The 20,372-nt window shown below is 32.0% G+C and overlaps 1 protein-coding gene across 3 annotated transcripts in view; it reads right to left on the bottom strand.

Annotated features, from left to right (window-relative positions):
• Nucleotides 1-243: 243 nt before the first annotated feature.
• The window catches only part of LOC134714741 (AP-3 complex subunit beta-2-like), a 41,937-nt gene continuing 21,808 nt past the window's right edge, over nt 244-20,372 (bottom strand). For 2 of the 3 annotated variants that reach the window (XM_063576258.1, XM_063576260.1), the window contains 10 exons: nt 17,072-17,239; nt 16,295-16,547; nt 15,115-15,336; nt 12,220-12,536; nt 11,268-11,340; nt 10,457-10,581; nt 7,455-7,643; nt 6,687-6,729; nt 1,811-1,993; nt 244-1,476 (listed from right to left, as the gene is read on the bottom strand). In XM_063576258.1, coding sequence (XP_063432328.1) covers nt 1,187-1,476; nt 1,811-1,993; nt 6,687-6,729; nt 7,455-7,643; nt 10,457-10,581; nt 11,268-11,340; nt 12,220-12,536; nt 15,115-15,336; nt 16,295-16,547; nt 17,072-17,239 — 1,863 coding nt within the window. In that variant the 3' untranslated portion in view covers nt 244-1,186. Of the gene's footprint in view, nt 1,477-1,810; nt 1,994-6,686; nt 6,730-7,454; nt 7,644-10,456; nt 10,582-11,267; nt 11,341-12,219; nt 12,537-15,114; nt 15,337-16,294; nt 16,548-17,071; nt 17,240-18,305; nt 18,324-20,372 lie in introns of all 3 variants that reach the window. The other variant, XM_063576259.1, reaches the window with a different exon arrangement.

Genomic DNA, 20,372 nt, shown 5'->3' with positions numbered 1-20,372 from the left:
ATTGCACATAGTATAGCACTGATTGTAAACCTTCATAATTAATCATCTTAATTATAACAACTAGAAGGGATACATATCAATATATGTAAAAAGTTGTAATAGTCATTTATAGGCAAACGTATATAATATTCTAATTTCAGTTTTAAGACAGGTGATTGGCTCTTATTAAAGGACTGTTCAAATTCCTGATGAGCAATGTCTACATTTGTAAAGATACAATAATTCACAGAATGAATGAGTTCAATAAGATTAGTAAATTCATCAATAGTAATTTCCAAGCTTTAATGTATCTATTAACAACAACAAAACAATGGTCCATATGGAATATATATAAAATTAATTAGTTTGTTACACATTAACAAAGACGAGCAATTTAAATGTTTTAAAAGACAGACCATATCTGTTAGCAGGGTTCTGACTCTTATTACATTCAATGACTAGACATTTCCATTCTATCATTTAAGATTTGCTTATCATATACTCTAGAATGACATCATGGTTGAATGCAATGTTTTTTTTTTGGTTTCCATCTTTCATTATAAAGGAGCAGGTCTAGTATGGGCTTATTCTGACCCTGATTTTGACCTTAAATTTGAAGTTCATATCATGAAAGTTTTTTGACATTATGAAACAATTTAAAAAAAAAGCATCTTCTTCAGTTCATCTTTAAAGATTACTAAATGTACACTTAAACATGAAATTCTCTCAAATATGCCACAAAACTTTACTTTTTAGCCATTTCATTACCTAAAGGGAAGTGGCCCCATTCATGTTCTGTCTCAATTTTTACACATGCTATGCATCATCATCAAATACAACATATATTCAAACCCAGCCATATTACATTAAAACACCTAGGATTAGCACATATTTTACAATTTTGAAGATTTTAGTAATTTTGCAGGAATCAATGATGCTACTACCGATACATTTGCAATTTAATGTAAAAAAAGAAAAGTTGCAATTTTGTGTAATAAATTGTATTCTTTCCAATAAAAAATTTAAAGTTTACATTTTAAACAAATTTTAAAAATGTTACAGTTTGGGTAAAAAAGTGTTCTGACAGGCCCTACTCCTTTGAATACTGTACATCAATATTTGAAGGAAGCAATGCAAAATTTGACACATAAATTGCAAAACAATGAGACATCATTACTGTCATTTCATAATACTTTTGTAACATAAGCTACTCCTTAACAAAAATTGACTTTAGGTCTTTGAACAACATTGAGCCTATAACCATCTTTTCACAATTAACAGTCAGTTTAGCTGAGTCATCAGTTTGTTTAACAGTAATTAATGTCAATGTATTAGAAGCCACCGTCTGGGCAGCAAACTGGTAAAGTTGTGTACTTTGTGAGGGTATCTGTATCACATTAGCCACTGTGTGTACACATTTACATATGCTGGCAGAATCACGTTTGTTTTCTGGAAGTTTTACCGTTCCTGAATTCTCATTCATTCCACCAAGTTTCCCTACAATTAAAATATATAAATTAATACACTGAATATTTTATGTGCTGAGATACTGGAATAGCAGTTTAACAATTCAGTTTTGAATTAAACTTAAAATTGAGGACAAGGTCAAATTATAATTTTTTTAATCCTTCAAATCAAACCAAGAATACTCTGTGGTCAACGATCTTTAGGAAGAGGCAATGACTTGAAAATATGACCATTGCCTGACTGTTGTACAGTATATAAAAGTTTTATTCAATACAAACTTGTTACCATGGGGAAATTAATTCTAAATTCTGTGTTAAACTCTGATGTATGAAAATTTTCATTATCTCTTAAATATTATTCTTACCTTGTTGTGAAGTAAATTCTCCCTCACTCATGGTATGTGGCTGTAACAGTTCTCCTACAGGGGCGGTTATGCTTACATTAAATTTTTGGTCTGTAGTACATAAGTCAAATTTGGCAGGTTGTGTTGTGTCGTTAAAGTTTATAGAGAAAACAGCAGTTGTTGTGGCTCCTTCCCCTAGTGAGTCTGAAAACAAGATTATTTTGTTATTGGTTCCATTTTATAACATGTGTGTATCCAAGCTTTAAGTATTCTGTATGTAGGAAGTTGAAGAAAGGTAAGTGTTAAAGTCCTTCACATTATATTTCAAGCTGCTCTATTTGTAGTTGCTTTGTGAAACTTGATGAAAATTTCCTACATTGCCATTATGTGTAAGACAATAGAAGTGTTATGAACATTGCCATTATGTGTAAGACAATAGAAGTGTTATGAACATTGCCATTATGTGTAAGACTATAGAAGTGTTATGAACATTGCCATTATGTGTAAGACAATAGAAGTGTTATGAACATTGCCATTATGTGTAAGACTATAGAAGTGTTATGAACATTGCCATTATGTGTAAGACAATAGAAGTGTTATGAACATTGCCATTATGTGTAAGACAATAGAAGTGTTCTGACCATTGCCATTATGTGTAAGACTATAGAAGTGTTCAGAACATTGCCATTATGTGTAAGACAATAGAAGTGTTATGAAAATTGCCATTATGTGTAAGACAATAGAAGTGTTATGAACATTGCCATTATGTGTAAGACTATAGAAGTGTTCTGAACATTGCCATTATGTGTAAGACAATAGAAGTGTTATGAACATTGCCATTATGTGTAAGACAATAGAAGTGTTATGAACATTGCCATTATGTGTAAGACAATATAAGTGTTATGAACATTGCCATTATGTGTAAGACTATAGAAGTGTTATGAACTTTGCCATTATGTGTAAGACTATAGAAGTGTTATGAACATTGCCATTATGTGTAAGACAATAGAAGTGTTATGAACATTGCCATTATGTGTAAGACTATAGAAGTGTTCTGACATTGCCATAATGTGTAAGACTATAGAAGTGTTATGAATATTGCCATTATGTGTAAGACAATAGAAGTGTTATGAACATTGCCATTATGTGTAAGACTATAGAAGTGTTCTGACATTGCCATAATGTGTAAGACTATAGAAGTGTTATGCATATTGCCATTATGTGTAAGACTATAGAAGTGTTATGAACATTGCCATTATGTGTAAGACTATAGAAGTGTTATGAACATTGCCATTATGTGTAAGACAATATAAGTGTTATGAACATTGCCATTATGTGTAAGACTATAGAAGTGTTCTGACATTGCCATAATGTGTAAGACTATAGAAGTGTTATGAATATTGCCATTATGTGTAAGACTATAGAAGTGTTATGAACATTGCCATTATGTGTAAGACAATAGAAGTGTTATGAACATTGCCATTATGTGTAAGACTATAGAAGTGTTCTGACATTGCCATAATGTGTAAGACTATAGAAGTGTTATGAATATTGCCATTATGTGTAAGACTATAGAAGTGTTATGAACATTGCCATTATGTGTAAGACTATAGAAGTGTTCTGAACATTGCCATTATGTGTAAGACTATAGAAGTGTTATGAACATTACCATTAAGTGTAAGACTATAGAAGTGTTATGAACAATACCATTAAGTGTAAGACTATAGAAGTGTTCTGAACATTACCATTATATGTAAGACAATAGAAGTGTTATGAACATTACCATCATGTGTAAGACTATAGAAGTGTTATGAACATTACCATTAAGTGTAAGACTATAGAAGTGTTATGAACATTGCCATTATGTGTAAGACTATAGAAGTGTTATGAACATTACCATTAAGTGTAAGACTAAAGAAGTGTTATGAACATTACCATTAAGTGTAAGACTATAGAAGTGTTATGAACATTACCATTAAGTGTAAGACTATAGAAGTGTTATGAACATTGCCATTATGTGTAAGACTATAGAAGTGTTATGAACATTGCCATTATGTGTAAGACTATAGAAGTGTTATGAACATTGCCATTATGTGTAAGACTATAGAAGTGTTATGAACATTGCCATTATGTGTAAGACTATAGAAGTGTTATGAACATTACCATTAAGTGTAAGACTATAGAAGTGTTATGAACATTGCCATTATGTGTAAGACTATAGAAGTGTTATGAACATTACCATTATGTGTAAGACTATAGAAGTGTTATGAACATTGCCATTATGTGGAAGACTATAGAAGTGTTATGAACATTGCCATTATGTGTAAGACTATAGAAGTGTTATTAACATTGCCATTATGTGTAAGACTATAGAAGTGTTATTAACATTGCCATTAAGTGTAAGACTATAGAAGTGTTCTGACATTGCCATTATGTGTAAGACTATAGAAGTGTTATGAACATTGCCATTATGTGGAAGACTATAGAAGTGTTATGAACATTACCATTTAGTGTAAGACTATAGAAGTGTTCTGAACATTGCCATTATGTGTAAGACTATAGAAGTGTTATGAAATTTGCAATTAAGTGTAAGACTATAGAAGTGTTATGAACATTGCCATTATGTGTAAGACTATAGAAGTGTTCTGAACATTGCCATTATGTGTAAGACTATAGAAGTGTTATGAACATTACCATTATGTGTAAGACTAAAGAAGTCTTATGAACATTACCATTAAGTGTAAGACTATAGAAGTGTTATGAACATTACCATTATGTGTAAGACTATAGAAGTGTTATGAACTTTGCAATTAAGTGTAAGACTATTGAAGTGTTATGAACATTACCATTATGTGTAAGACTATAGAAGTGTTATGAACTTTGCAATTAAGTGTAAGACTATAGAAGTGTTATGAACATTACCATTATGTGTAAGACTATAGAAGTGTTATGAACTTTGCAATTAAGTGTAAGACTATAGAAGTGTTATGAACATTGCCATTATGTGTAAGACTATAGAAGTGTTATGAACATTACCATCATGTGTAAGACTATAGAAGTGTTCTGAACATTACCATTATGTGTAAGACTATGGAAGTGTTATGAACATTACCATTAAGTGTAAGACTATAGAAGTGTTATGAACATTACCATTATGTGTAAGACTATAGAAGTGTTATGAACTTTGCAATTAAGTGTAAGACTATAGAAGTGTTATGAACATTGCCATTATGTGTAAGACTATAGAAGTGTTATGAACATTACCATTATGTGTAAGACTATAGAAGTGTTATGAACATTACCATTATGTGTAAGACTATAGAAGTGTTATGAACATTGCCATTATGTGTAAGACTATAGAAGTGTTATGAACATTATCATTATGTGTAAGACTATAGAAGTGTTATGAACATTGCCATTATGTGTAAGACTATTGAAGTGTTATGAACATTGCCATTATGTGTAAGACTATAGAAGTGTTATGAACATTGCCATTATGTGTAAGACTATAGAAGTGTTATGAACATTACCATTATGTGTAAGACTATAGAAGTGTTATGAACATTTTATGAACATTGCCATTATGTGTAAGACTATAGAAGTGTTATGCACATTACCATTATGTGTAAGACAATATAAGTGTTATGAACATTGCCATTATGTGTAAGACTATAGAAGTGTTCTGAACATTACCATTAAGTGTAAGACTATAGAAGTGTTATGAACATTGCCATTATGTGTAAGACTATAGAAGTGTTCTGAACATTGTCATAATGTGTAAGACTATAGAAGTGTTCTGAACATTGCCATTATGTGTAAGACTATAGAAGTGTTCTGAACATTGTCATTATGTGTAAGACTATAGAAGTGTTTTGAACATTGCCATTATGTGTAAGACTATAGAAGTGTTCTGAACATTACCATTAAGTGTAAGACTATAGAAGTGTTATGAACATTACCATTATGTGTAAGACTATAGAAGTGTTATGAACATTGCCATTATGTGTAAGACTATAGAAGTGTTATGAACATTGCCATTAAGTGTAAGACTATAGAAGTGTTCTGAACATTGTCATTATGTGTAAGACTATAGAAGTGTTATGAACATTGCCATTATGTGTAAGACTATAGAAGTGTTATGAACATTGCCATTATGTGTAAGACTATAGAAGTGTTCTGAACATTACCATTAAGTGTAAGACTATAGAAGTGTTATGAACATTATTGCCATTAAGTGTAAGACTATAGAAGTGTTATGAACATTGCCATTATGTGTAAGACTAAAGAAGTGTTCTGAACATTGCCATAATGTGTAAGACTATAGAAGTGTTATGTACATTGCCACTATGTGTAAGACTATAGAAGTGTTATGAACATTGCCATTATTTGTAAGACTATAGAAGTGTTATGAACATTGCCATTATGTGTAAGACTATAGAAGTGTTATGAACTTTGCCATTAAGTGTAAGACTATAGAAGTGTTATGAACATTGCCATTATGTGTAAGACAATAGAAGTGTTATGAATATTGCCATTATGTGTAAGACTATAGAAGTGTTCTTAACATTGCCATTATGTGTAAGACTATAGAAGTGTTCTGAACATTGCCATTATGTGGAAGACTATAGAAGTGTTATGAACATTGCCATTATGTGTAAGACTATAGAAGTGTTCTGAACATTGCCATTATGTGCAAGACTATAGAAGTGTTATGAAAAGGAGATGTTAATTATAATGAGACAGGAAAATGCATCACACAATTTGTATGCTCAAATTAAATCATGTTTCAAATTTCAGGAATCACACTGGTTTGTTATTCTTATCAATATACTTGTAGAAACTTGTCTGCTAATTAAAAGTTGTAGGAACCTCAAAGTAATAAATACAATGTACCAACCTATTTCAGGGAAATCTTGTATTTCCATTCCAGGCTGAAGTTTCTAGAATATAAGGATAGAAATGTTCACATAATTCTAATGCAATTTTTATGTAACAGTTTTTTGCATTGGCTAAAGTTAACGTCATATCTACAGTTGACCAGGCGTAACTAAGGAGGGACCTGCAGGTTTGAATTGATTAGATCAACAAATGTTTGTTTACTACAATATTATCGAAAATAAAACAACAGCTACCTCTAACTTGCCATGTTGATGTGATTTTATCCGAATTTGAAGCGTAGAGGTAATGTTATAACCTCCAGATACGTCTTTGCGCCAAAATCATTCATGAAGATTAGCAGATTTATTTTTGTATGTCAAATTTAATCATTTTTTCAAGCTCTAACGTAGTATTTCTTTTTGTAAGTTGAAGAGTTGCCACCGTCAATTTTGATTTGACGGTCGCAAATGTTCGTTTTACTGTCTCTGCTATTCATCGCCAGTAACTGTGTTTGGGCTTGTCAAATTGACAATTGACAGGGCAACTCTTCAACTACAGTACTGTTAATCCTTAATTTGTCATGTTTGGAGCTTTTCAAGTCATAACTTAGTTTTCATTTATTTTGATTAGTAAAGTTCATGTGAATTGAACAGATATTTTACAAAATTTCACCTTTTAAAATAAAAAAAAACTAAAGTTATCATGTAAACCTTTGAATTCATATCTTATATCTTTTCTCTCTCAATATAACATTGCATCATACTTATTTATATGTTTATATACTTACTTTGTCACCAATTTTGATGGCAGATATTGCATCATCTTTATTATTAGTAAAAATAAGTTCTATAGACACCATTTTTGGAGAAAAGACAGATATAGTCCTTGTAAACTTATATGATACACATAATCCATTTCCTGATATCTTGTTCAGTAACTCATAAGTCTTTGGTACAATCTGAGGAGGCTGCACAAACTGAAACAAAAATCAAATTAAAGAACCTTAGTGAGCACGCTCACATACCCCAAGTCCCCACATTGTCATTGGAGAAATTAAATAAGTGTAAGTAAAAAAAATTGTATAAGAAAAATAAATTTCCTGCCAATATGCACATCTAAATAGTATGTCCTTATTATCTACAAAATTTCATGAAATTCTGTTGTGTGGTTTGAGAGGAGTTGCGATGACAAACTGTTGCAGTAGTACATTAAAGTTAATAAGTTCAAAGGAGCGTAACTCCTAGAAAAAAAATTGAATCGCAATTTCCCGTCGATCTGCACAACTACATAGTATGTCCTTATTATCTGAAAAGGTTTCGTGAAATTTTGTTGTGTGGTTTGAGAGGAGTTGCAATGACAAACTGTTGCAGTAGTACATTAAGGTAAATAAGTTCAAAGGGGTGTAACTCCTAGAAAAAAAAATTGAATCGCAATTTCCCGTCGATATGCACAACTACATAGTATGTCCTTATTATCTGAAAAGGTTTCATGAAATTCTGTTGTGTGGTTTGAGAGGAGTTGCGATGACAAACTTGCAGTAGTACATTAAAGTAAATAAGTTCAAAGGGGCATAACTCCTAGAAAAATAATTGATTTCGCAATTTCCCGACGATATGCACAACTATATAGTACGTCCTTATTATCTGAAAAGGTTTCGTGAAATTCTGTTGTGTGGCTTGAGAAGAGTTGCGATGACAAACTGTTGCAGTAGTACATTAAAGTAAATAAGTTCAAAGGGGCGTAACTCCTAGAAAAAAAATTGAATCAAAATTTCCCGTCGATATGCACAACTACATAGTATGTCCTTATTATCTAAAAAGGTTTCGTGAAATTCTGTTGTGTGGTTTTAGAGGAGTTGCGATGAAAGAAACAGGACTGACGGACGGACGGACTGACGGACTGACTGACGGACGGACAGACGGACGGGTCAAAAACATTATACCCTCTGCAACTCGTTGCGTGGGGTATAATTAGGTAAAACATTTAGGGAAAAAGAGCTGTGCCATGAACCCATGATACGCCTGTCCCCAAGTTTCAACAATTTTCCAACTAATAAATCCACAAAGTCATATCAGAAATATAAAAAAGGAGCTTATTCAATAGACGAACAAACCAGTAAAGTTTCAAGATAACTTCTAAAAGTTTTTGAGTTATTGTCTGAAATACTGGAAATTCAACTTGGCTATCATGTGTAAAATCATACAAGTGTTCGGTAAACAGGAAGTTGTCAAGTGATCAATCAGAAAACGCATCACACGGTATAGCTGACTTAGATTAACCCTGAAACCAAATTTCAGAAATCCTTGTATAGTAGTTCCTGAGAAAAATGCGACGAAAAATATTCATGGGACGGACGGACGGACTGACCGACGGACGAATTGAGAGACGGACGGACTGACATCGGACTGACGGACAGACAGAGGTAAAACAGTATACCCCCCCCTTTTTTAAAGCGGGGGTATAAAAATTCAATAAAGTATCATGAAAATTGTTCACAGCACTTTGAAGTCTTAAAAAGCCAGAAATTAATTGAAACTGGAAAAGTCAAGCATTTTCTCAAATTAAATTCCAAAACGCAGAAACTTAAATTCTTAAATTAATAAGTATAAAAAAGGAGCATAAATGGCAATAGCTAAAACCAATTCACTAATTAATGTTTCATAGACATTGGTGAGAGTGTTTTTGTGTTTATATTGTCTAACATGTTGACAATGGAGGGACAGACAACAGTATTTCATAATAATTCCCCTCCAAGGAGGTCATATTAAAATGGGCTGCCCTGCCTTAGGAGTAGGTGGGTATTGGGCTCAAAATCACCAGCAGAAAAGAAACTATTTGCAACACAAACACCATTCAATGAATAACTGTCCCCAAGAAACAAAGAAGTTAGTGGGTCATTTTGGAGTAAAACTGTGCTCAAAATATTTAGATATTGCATATGATGAATGTTCTTTAATAGTCTGGATTTATTGGTGAATTAGCCTGGCATAATCTGCCATACTGCCATCAATTTACTTCAATGCTCAGCACTTTTGTAGCTTATTAACTGGCCTACTGTCTATACAGGCTACAACAAGCTACATCCTTCAGCATCATTGAGCTTTGTAGATTAAGAAATTAGATGAACAAAAAAAAGTCAAAAAACAACACAGAGATATGTCTCACCTTTATGTAATTTTGATAATGCAATACTAATACATGAAAGTTTATCAAATATTCAAAGTCAATGAACCATGACTGAAAGTATGGAAATGAGATGTTTCAATGCTTATACAAATGCATACCAAATACCAATGACTTATCATAAGTTGTTCCCTTTGAAAACCTTAACACAAACATTTACTTGTAAATAGATATCAAAGGTACCAGGATAATAGATTAGTACGCCAGACGCGTATTTGGTCTACATAAGATTCATCAGTGACGCTCAGATCAAAATAGTTATAAGGCCAAACCAGCACAAAGTTGATGAGCACAGAGGACCCAGAATTTCAAAAGGTTGTGCCAAATACGGCTAAGGTAATCTATGCCTGGGTTAAGAAAATCCTTAGTTTTGTAAGCTATGTAAAAGTTTTAAAGTCAATGAACCATGATGGGTGGGTGGGCTTTGTAATCTCCATAAAAACTTAAGTGTACATTCAAATATCAAGGTTGTTTATTATTTGATCATTTCAAACAATTGCACAAAATGTCAGAAAAGCAATGTCATAAGTACATGTAATATCAAATTCATGGATAAAATAGGCACAGGTGCTAAAAAGAAGAAATAATATAATGTGTAAAACTTACATTCATACTACTAGCTGCTGACATTCCTTTATCACTTATAGACATATTACTTAGGCTGCCAGCCATACTGGGTGTCAACATGTCACCGGGTGTTCCTGTTGAACTGGTACCACCATTAGGTCCAACTGCCAACACAGAAAACAATATATCACTCATAATGTGGATATAGTAGATATAAAATAAATGATTAACATAGTACACAATTCATTCAAAGTCATGACTATCAATACAAAAGTCCATTGACATTTTTTGGTAGTGTAAAAAAATACTAGTTTGTTTAACTAAGCAGTATTGTATAGATTTTTTTCCCTTAACAGATTTGTTTTTATACGATTCTATATTTACAGTTGAGGTATTTACAATCTTCAAAGAGTTCAAACTTCAGTTTCAAATAACCTCTCACAAAACTCATAGCCACAAAATTTTTATGTAATTTTGATAGTATAATGATAAAGGTGAAATTAAAATGCAATTCTAAACATGTTTGAAACAATGCAAATCTTAGTGGTAAATGAACCATGACTGGAGGCAAAGAGTCAAGCACTCTGTGCATGGAAATAAGAAATGTCAAAAACAATTACATCTAGTACTGCATAATAAATACTAAACAGATTTAAATCATTAATGGCTCCATTTAAACTGACATTAACACAAACTTTAACTGTAAAGTAAGCAAAGGTTTAAAGTTAATACATCATGACTGAGGGGGCAGGATCCAACTTTTTTTAAGAGCTGAGACTTTTTTCTCCACTTAATACATGAAGCAGCACTGTTTATTATATAATGAGACGTATGTAATAGTGCAACCTACATGCATCATCTAAATCTAAAAGTAAATCTTCTTTCTTCTTAGAAATCTCCTTTTCTTTTGTCTTTAGTTGTTTCTGAAGTAATAAGTAAAAGTACAATATTGGTTAGAGAGATTAGACTTTAACACATGACAACAGATTGAAACACGTCTTATTAACATTTAAACATGAATAAATTGCTTTACTGAGTGAAACTTGATACGACGGCAGAGGTCCAACCTTAAAACAGTTGGGGCAAAAATGAACACAAAATTCCCACTTGATACACGTCTGAATTTGGATTGTAACTAAATATGTGACACACAAAGGGTTTCTGACAGAGAAAAGCTGTCGTCATAGAACTTGCATTGGTTATGTGATTTAAATTTAAATTCATTTTTGGCTTTTGTGCAATACACTTTGCTGGTGCAAACTGACCCCTCTCACCCCAATTTTTATTTACCCCCCACTCCCCAATTTTTTTTAACCTCCCCCCCCCCCCCCCCCTTTCCATGCAATTTTTTTCCCTCAAGATATGGCCATAATCTCAATTCAAATTCCAATGACTCTTTTTCACACTAAGATTTTGTATAGATTATGCATGCAAAATCCAATTTTGTGAGATAAAAAGAAATCTACCTGATAGAATTTTGAGATAAAATGTAAAAAAGATAGCTCTTTAAACATGGTTAAAGATAAGTTAAAGAAAAAATTGGGTCAACGAATTTGTTTCCTGCTATATATTAAAGTAGATAAACATTTTATATAAAAAAAATACTTTATCTGAGTTATCTCCCCTACTATCTGAGTTATCTCCCCTTATTTAAGTAAGTTGGAATAAATTTGCACATTTCATTTAAGATTTTGATGCTTTATAATACTGAAGGTCAAGAAAATGAAATAAATGAAAACAAATGAAAGTAAATTCCTTCTGTAGATTTCCAATGGAAAGAATGTAAAAATTAAGACGTTTACCTTTGGCTGGGGTTTAGACTTTGGTTTGACTTCCTCTTCACTTTCATCACTATCCTCCACTGAACTATCCTCGTCATCTGAATCATCATCCAAGGATTCATCACTTTCTACAGGACGTTTTACTTTAACTTCTTCCTTTTTCTTTCCCGTAAATTTTGCCAGTTTTTCATCTAAATCTGAGTCTTCCTCATCACTCTCTTCTTCCTCTGATGAAGATGACTTTTCATCAGAACTTTCATCTACCTCTTCATTGTCACTTTCTTCTTCATCATCACTTTCCTCGTCACTATCATCATCCTCACTGGATTCTGTTTCATCTGTAATAAATCAAGTTAACTTAATACATCAAATGTACAATACTCTAGCTATTAATATTAATTAACAGTGTTCCAGCTAGGCCGTTTTCAGAGGGTGCGGCGCCCGCCCTTTATCGAATGGCGCCCTGTGCCCTTTTTACAGTTTCCAGGGCGCCCTGCCTTTTTTGAAGATCGATTGCATATTTATTTGTTCATATTGATATGATACGCTAATTACTAAATTTTACCTGGGGAAAAGTTTATGACTTTGTTTACGACCCCAAGCTAATCAACGGTTACAACTGGTGTCATAATCTGTTGTTATAGGTAATCCGTTTATCGGATGGGTCATTAATGATCATCAACATTAATTCATTCAAATAGAATCGGTCAGTCGGCAATTATCTTTGAAGAAATGTGCATACAACAACTTGGGCACAATTTGCGATGTTTACCGTAGTTTCATGGAGGAAACATAATGACAGAAAGTTGAAAACCATAATAAATTCGTTGAAGACATTGTTTTACTTGTTTTCCGTGAAATAAACAGAAAATTCAGACGTATTTGTCATTGACTGCCTTCATTTTTGATACAAAAATAACAAAATCGGCCGCCATATTGTGATCATTTACATCATATTTACGTACTGTTTATAATCCTCCAAAGAAGGAGCACACCCGAATAAAGAAAGATAACTCAATCTGATTTTTTCCTAGCATTGAGTAACCCATTTACATATTCTAAAATATGTCTACATACTTCTTGCTTAAGAATATATATGTTTAGGTATTTATTTTGAGTTATGGGAAAAGTTAAAGAGGGTCTTAGTAGCAGTGTTGGTAGGATGCCTTGGTAATCTTTTTCTGTATTCTTTATTGTTGATACAATTTAAACACAGCAGGTGTAGAAAGGTGAAACTGGTAAAATGTGGCAGACCATAGAAACAGTATGAAACAGGCCACCTTTCAAAACGTACTGCATAAAAAGTTCAACTGTGCCAAGCAATGATAAAAAACTTGTGTGACAAGCTCCTTGACAAGTTTTTCAGCCTAAGTAGAAAGATAGAGTTCTATATGGGCTTATGATGTTGTTCTTGTAAAACCTGTGATTCAACGAATAAACACAATGTTTTGATTAACATCTTTTATTAAAATATTCCCTTTTCATATTATCATATTGCGCGTTAAATGCCCTTTTTCAGGATTGGCACCCTGCCCTTTTGAAATCCTAGCTGGAACACTTTAAAATGTCACCTTATCATTTTCTGTGGATTCATTTATTTTTGTGGGTACCGATTTTCGTGGATTGAGCGAAACTTGCATGTTCGTGGACATGGTACATTCACATTATTCAGAATAATTGAGATTTTGTCATTTTAGACTAAAATGCTATTTTTTTTTTAAATTGTGATATTGAGAAAATCCTGTTTAGATGAAACAAAAAAATTCAAAATGGTAGTTTAAATTATTGTGATTATAACCCTGTCATATTTTTCGCAATAAAACATCGCAATAATTTCTGAATTTACAGTATTTGCTTTTGAGTTTTTTGCCAAAATCTGCATATTACCTAATAGAAAATGTGTAATTTGTTGAATAATTATTTTGTGGTTCACTTGTACCAAAAAAAATCCACAAGAAAATTAGTATCCAATGAATATTAATGAATCCACAGTATTTCTTTATTTCTTTATGAGAAGTAAATCATAGTTAGGGAGAGTAATCAATCAGAAAACATTTGCCTTCCGGAACAAGTGCATACAAAAATTTACTTGTCATAAGATCATGATCAAAGAAATGTGAAAAAATTCTGTTTTTGAGAACAAAAACCTCTTAGTCAAAGTAATATGAACAGATTCAAACATAGAATGTTGTTAAGACATACCATTTAAAATACATCAGACAAAAGATAATTCCTTTCATGCATGATAATATAATATTAACTAATTATGTCTGTTTGGGCTATTGGTCAATACAACAGAACTATCAAGGACTCTCCATCTTTTCTAGCCAGGGATTATGATCCCTTCCCTCTCCTCTCAACATTTAACTGATCAAATTTACATTTGTGATTACAATGCTGTGTCATCTAGTGTTTGACAAAAGTCACGCCCATTCCGACTATATAATTCATAACCATTGGTCGCACTTAACATTCTTAAGTAGAGAGATGCAAAAACAGTTGTGTCTGGTGTATTCAAATTTCTTGAACAGGAACAGTGGCATTTTAACATTAACGCAAGAAACATAGCCAGAAAATTCAATTACTTGATTTAGAACTTCAATATTGTTGCACTATCTGAACAGGGAAATTGTTTATTTACATTTGCTACAATTGATTATTGTCTTCATCCAAAAGGCTCCATTGATTGGATGCAGCCAGTGGAAATCATTACTTCATGGAGCCAAAATTCTATCTTAATCTACAAGGGGGTAGAGAGGAGGGGGACTGGATGGTAATACTTGGCTAGGAAGGTGAGAATTCTCATTCAAGAGAGGTTTATCTGGGAAAAAAATATTTTTAATACATTTTTATTAAGAAGATTTGATATCACCCCACTCCCTTTTTAATTTCCTTTAAAAGCATAAGGGTACATACCAACTGAACTAGAATCATCAGAATAAAATGATTTCTCTTTCTTGACTACTTTCTTTCTATCTCTGACTTTAGGTTTGGTTGGCTCATCAAAGAGACTTGGTAGTTCTATGTTTCTAACAGAGGAATCAGGAGCTACTTCAGGCCAGTCTGGTAGTTCTTGGTAGCCTGTTGCTCTGGTATTCAGTATGTGTGATAGGGTACCCAGCTGGAACTGTTCACGATCTATAAATAAAAAGGTATCACTAACAATGTTTTCTATAAAACTAATCATTCTAAGGGGTATAATTCTTGACAAAAATGATTGATTAACACTGATTTTGGAACTAGTCCAAGACATGACTTATATTAACCTATGATATAAGTTTTATAAAAAGAATCTGGCAAAATTGTGTGCATGACCAGACTATCAGACTGACAAACTGAATGACAGATGTCTGGTATTTAAATGTCCATGGGGATAAATTGTTAAATCCCAATTCCTTTGAAGCAGGGTTCAGTGGGATAATAAAACATTTCAATGTTCATCCTTTAAATACAAGTGGAGGTGAAGTAACCTAGACAGTCTTAAACTTTATGTTTTACCTTTAAACTCTAATTCCAACACAGGTGAAGGTTTAGTAGCCAAGGATGATGTTAAAACATACTATCATTGAGCACTTGGTTTTTTAAACATGATTCCAATATTACAAATGTGCCTGTCCAAAGTCAGAAGCCTGTATTTCAGTGGTTGTCATTTGTTTATGTGTTACATATTTGTTTGTCGTTCCATTTTTGTACATAAATTAGGCCGTTAGTTTTCTCGTTTAAATTGATTCACATTGTCATTTCGCGGCCTTTTATAGCTGACTATCATGACTATACAGTATTGGGTTTACTCATTGTTTAAGGCTGTACAGTGACTTATAGTTGTTTATTTCTGTGTTATTTTGGTTTCTTGTGAAGAGTTCTCTCATTGGCAATCATACCAGTGATACCACACCTTCTTTTTTTAGTATTAATAACTGAGACAAAACTGAAGTTTTATCTTTAAACTTTAGATCCAATACAGGGGCAGGTTTAGTAGCCAGGAATATTTTTTAAGCACACTTTACAGGTTTGCTAGAGCACATGGTTTTTAACCTTGATTCGAAAAGAGGTGAAGGTGAAAGTAGGTGTGACAATCATAAACCTCAAGTTTTACCTTTAAACTTTGATTCTAGTACAGGGGCAGGTTTGGTAGCTAGGAATATCTTTTTAGCGTATTTTGCTAGAGCGCTTGGTTTTTCTCCTGGTAAAATCATCTGTCGTAGAAATCTACACCTATCTCTGATGTCATAGTTCTGATCATACTTGGCTAGATTGAACACATATTGACACAGAAGTTTTGTCTGTTTAGGATTGGTGATGCAAAGTTTGGCTGCTAAGTTTATTATCTGTAACTTCACTATATCCTCCTAAAATAACAAATAATATTAAGTTCATCTGGTTATATTGATCAGGTAACAAATAATTTTACAATAAACTGTTGACACAGACTTATGTTGTCTGTTGGGATAAAATTCAGAAAATCTGATGGACAGCAATATGATTTATCAATTCAGCCACTGGACCATTATCTGGGCAGGGCCTGTAAATAATCATCAAAAATGATATGTATGATGCAACTTTATACAACATATCATTGATCTATCCCCATTATATCTAATCAAACTGACTTAAGAAGAAATCTTATCATTGAAAATTACTAATCAATTTAAATAAAAAAATATTTCTATCAAACAGTATACATAAAATTGAGAATGGAAATGGGGAAAGTGTCAAAGAGACAACAACCCGACCATATAAAAAAACAACAGCAGAAGGTCTTCAATGCAGCAAGAAATTCCCGCATCCAGAGTTGTCCTTCAGCTGGCCCCTTAACAAATAAATACTAGTTCAGTTAGTATAGTATATATATATATATCAATGGTTTACTCACCTCATTAATGAATGTTTTGGCCATTTTCCTGAGAACATCAGGAGCTATTTTAGGTACTCGTTCACTGTATTCTCCAATCAACCACAGAATACTGGCTCTAGCCATAGGTACAGTGATTGTGTCCACCATCTTAGCCATGTGCTTTATTATATCCTTATGTTCACTTGGCTATAAATAGAATACTGTAGCATGTAATTTCATAAAAATAAACAAAGGTCACAACAGACATGCAGTTTTGATTCTATTAGCTGATGATGAAAGTTAGATGTATGAAAATATGTAAAAGAGTATATTTTACAAGAATAAACTAACAACATTATTTCTTATAAAAGTACATGATTTAACATCCCCCTTTGAATTAAATTTCATAGCAGTTTATTTAAGGCAATTTATAAATTTAAAGAAAAACATTTGAAATAGTACTTTTTTGTTGATAAGGGATTCCCGGATACTGTTTTCAGTAAGACTAATGGAACAAGAGAAATTCATACATTTTCCTCCTATGAAGATATTTGTTAAAAGCAAGGTTCAGATTTTCAATTTGACCTTCACAATGAACACATGTTTTTGTACATTTTTAGGGCAGTTAGTTTTCTCATTTGAATTGTTTTACATTTTTCATTTCAGGGCCTTTTATAGCAATGCTTATTGTTGACATTTGTACTGTGACCTATAGTTGTTAATATCTGTGTCATTTAGTGTCTTGTGAACAATTGTCCTATTGGCAATCATACCACATCTTATTTTTTTTATACAAACATGTATATTTTTTTATCATGTATATTATTTGGTTGTTTAAAAATTTGAAACTGATAGTTGTTAAAAGTTAAAATGACAGTTTTATGAGAATATTAGGTGACCACTGACTGCATTAAACAGGTCACTTCTGAAAAGAATTTAATATTAAAAAGAAAATGTTTTTGAGGGTCTAACAGCAATTGTTAGAGGCAGGTGATTTCTGTCTTCTCTATATCAAATAAATATATTTAGTTATTTTTCAAATCATATATAACTATTAACACACAATTTTAATTTAAAAATGGAAAAATAAAAAAACTCAGTTTGAATCATAAAAAACAAAATAAACTATGTCTTAAATCATATACTCCTTATGCCATCATGCTTTAACATTTTCCTTATTTTTAATTATTCATGCATTCCTCTCCGATTATTTATATATCCACTTTTCCTAGCATACTGACCCATCACCATAAAATTCAATATGTGTAGCTACCTTTTTTTCTTGTTCACGCTATTAAAATTCCAAGCACAAGATATATTATAATAATTGATTATTTATGCATTATTAATTATTGCATTTGTTATTTTAACAGTAAATATTATGATTAAGAAAAAAAACTTTTACGGCAGATTGGCTGTGCATAAATAATTTCTAAAAAATGCTTTAGGCAAAGAGTATAAGGACTGAGGAAAACATTTTCTGTGGATATTTGAATCCCAAGAATGAATCCTCAGTATATGAATAATAAACTGCACAATAAAAATATCCATGATTGACTGGTATACAAAATACACCTTATACATAAAAATTCAACTAGAGTTAAGACATTTTAACCTTAGATTTTCTGTGTATAAACATATCAGAGACTATATTTAATGAAATTCAGACTGTAGTAGAACCAGGTTATAATAAACTCTGTTTCATCCTTACAATTTTGTGGTAAATTGTGATCTATTGTTAGTATCTCTCAAAACTCTTACATACTACTTAATGTTGGTATTACTAAATGTAATTATCACAAAGTTCCTTTTATACAATATTAGGATTAATCATGTTAAGCAGTAAAGTTTGATGCAGGCAGAATAGGAAGAAATACAATACATATCAAGCAATGGCATTTAAAAAGAAATCCTGTTCTCTATGATATATAAAATAAATTATATGTTAAATATTTAAAGATTTAAGCCAAAGTTATAATGGATCAAAGCACACACATATAAAACATAAAATCTTTTTTTTTCTATTGTTATTTTAGCTTACAGTACAACTTTTTTTGAAGTATTTGGTTAAATTGGAGAATGAAGGTCAAGGAACAGATTTTGGAAAATATTGTGTGTTGAACTGAAAATTGAAAAAAAGAGATGCATTTATCTTTTATTCTCTAAAATATTATTTGATGCATTCTTTCACAGTAGCTGTTCATTTGTATAGAATGCAAATCTTGGTATAATTAGAAAAAAGGTTTTGAATATTCTATAATTTCTTTTTAAAACAAGAATGTGTCCCAAGTACACGGATGCCCCATCCACCCTATCATTTTCTGTGTTCAGTGGACCGTGAAAATGGGATAAAATCTCTAATTTGGCATTAAAATTAGAAAGTTCATATCATAGGAAACATGTTTGAAGTTAATCGGACTTCAACTTCATCAAAAACTACCTGGACCAAAAACCTTCACCAAAATTTTAACCTGAAACAGGACAGACAGACGAACAAACTAACAGACGGACGGACATATGAACGGACACACAGACCAGACCAGTAAACATAATGCCCATAAATGGGGCATTAAAATGAAATACATTCCTTTTGCAAATCTTTTTTAATGATTTTAAATTCAGTTATCTCCCCTTAATAATAACCATCTATAACTTCAAACACAAATTATTCTGTTTTATGCTGATTTTCAAACAGGTTATTATAAATGACTAGAATTTTGTTGAAATTATTTTTAGTGCATATAAAAGAAATGGTGTAGCAAGCATAATGAACTAATGAAAAGAATCATCTCTAAATAAACCCCATGTTTGAACAGAGATAAAAACAGCTGATGAATGTCATGTTTGTGTATGTAAGCAACAGAAGAAGCAACAGAAGAGGTAAGCATGTTATACTGACATAAATATATAGGAACACTTGAAATATATATCTATGAAGTGCAAAGAAATATTTGCTAAAGGTAGAAATGGTGTAAAACAGGAACTATTATCTTATTCTACAGTAAAACCTAGGATTGACTGAATACAGAAATATGGACATTCCTGTACTTATTTATCCTACAGTAAAACCTAGGATTGATTGAGTATGGAAGTTAAGATACTCCTGTACTAATTAATACTACAGTAAAACCTAGGATTGATTGAGTATGGAGGTTTAGGCATTCCTGTACTAATCTATCCTACAGTAAAACCCAAGGGTTGACTAAGAACAGAAATATGGACATTTCTGTACTTTCGTTTTTTATATTCTAATAAGGGGTGGTCATTTGGCTGAACAGAATTTGCAAATAACACAACCATATCTAAATGGGAATATTGAATCTGATGATCTTGATCTGAT

Source organism: Mytilus trossulus, chromosome 4, assembly GCF_036588685.1.
Source record: "Mytilus trossulus isolate FHL-02 chromosome 4, PNRI_Mtr1.1.1.hap1, whole genome shotgun sequence".
In the NCBI taxonomy this organism is placed as follows: domain Eukaryota; kingdom Metazoa; phylum Mollusca; class Bivalvia; order Mytilida; family Mytilidae; genus Mytilus; species Mytilus trossulus.
Note: the sequence above shows the minus strand (reverse complement) of the source record. Positions and strands in the feature narration are given on the sequence as shown.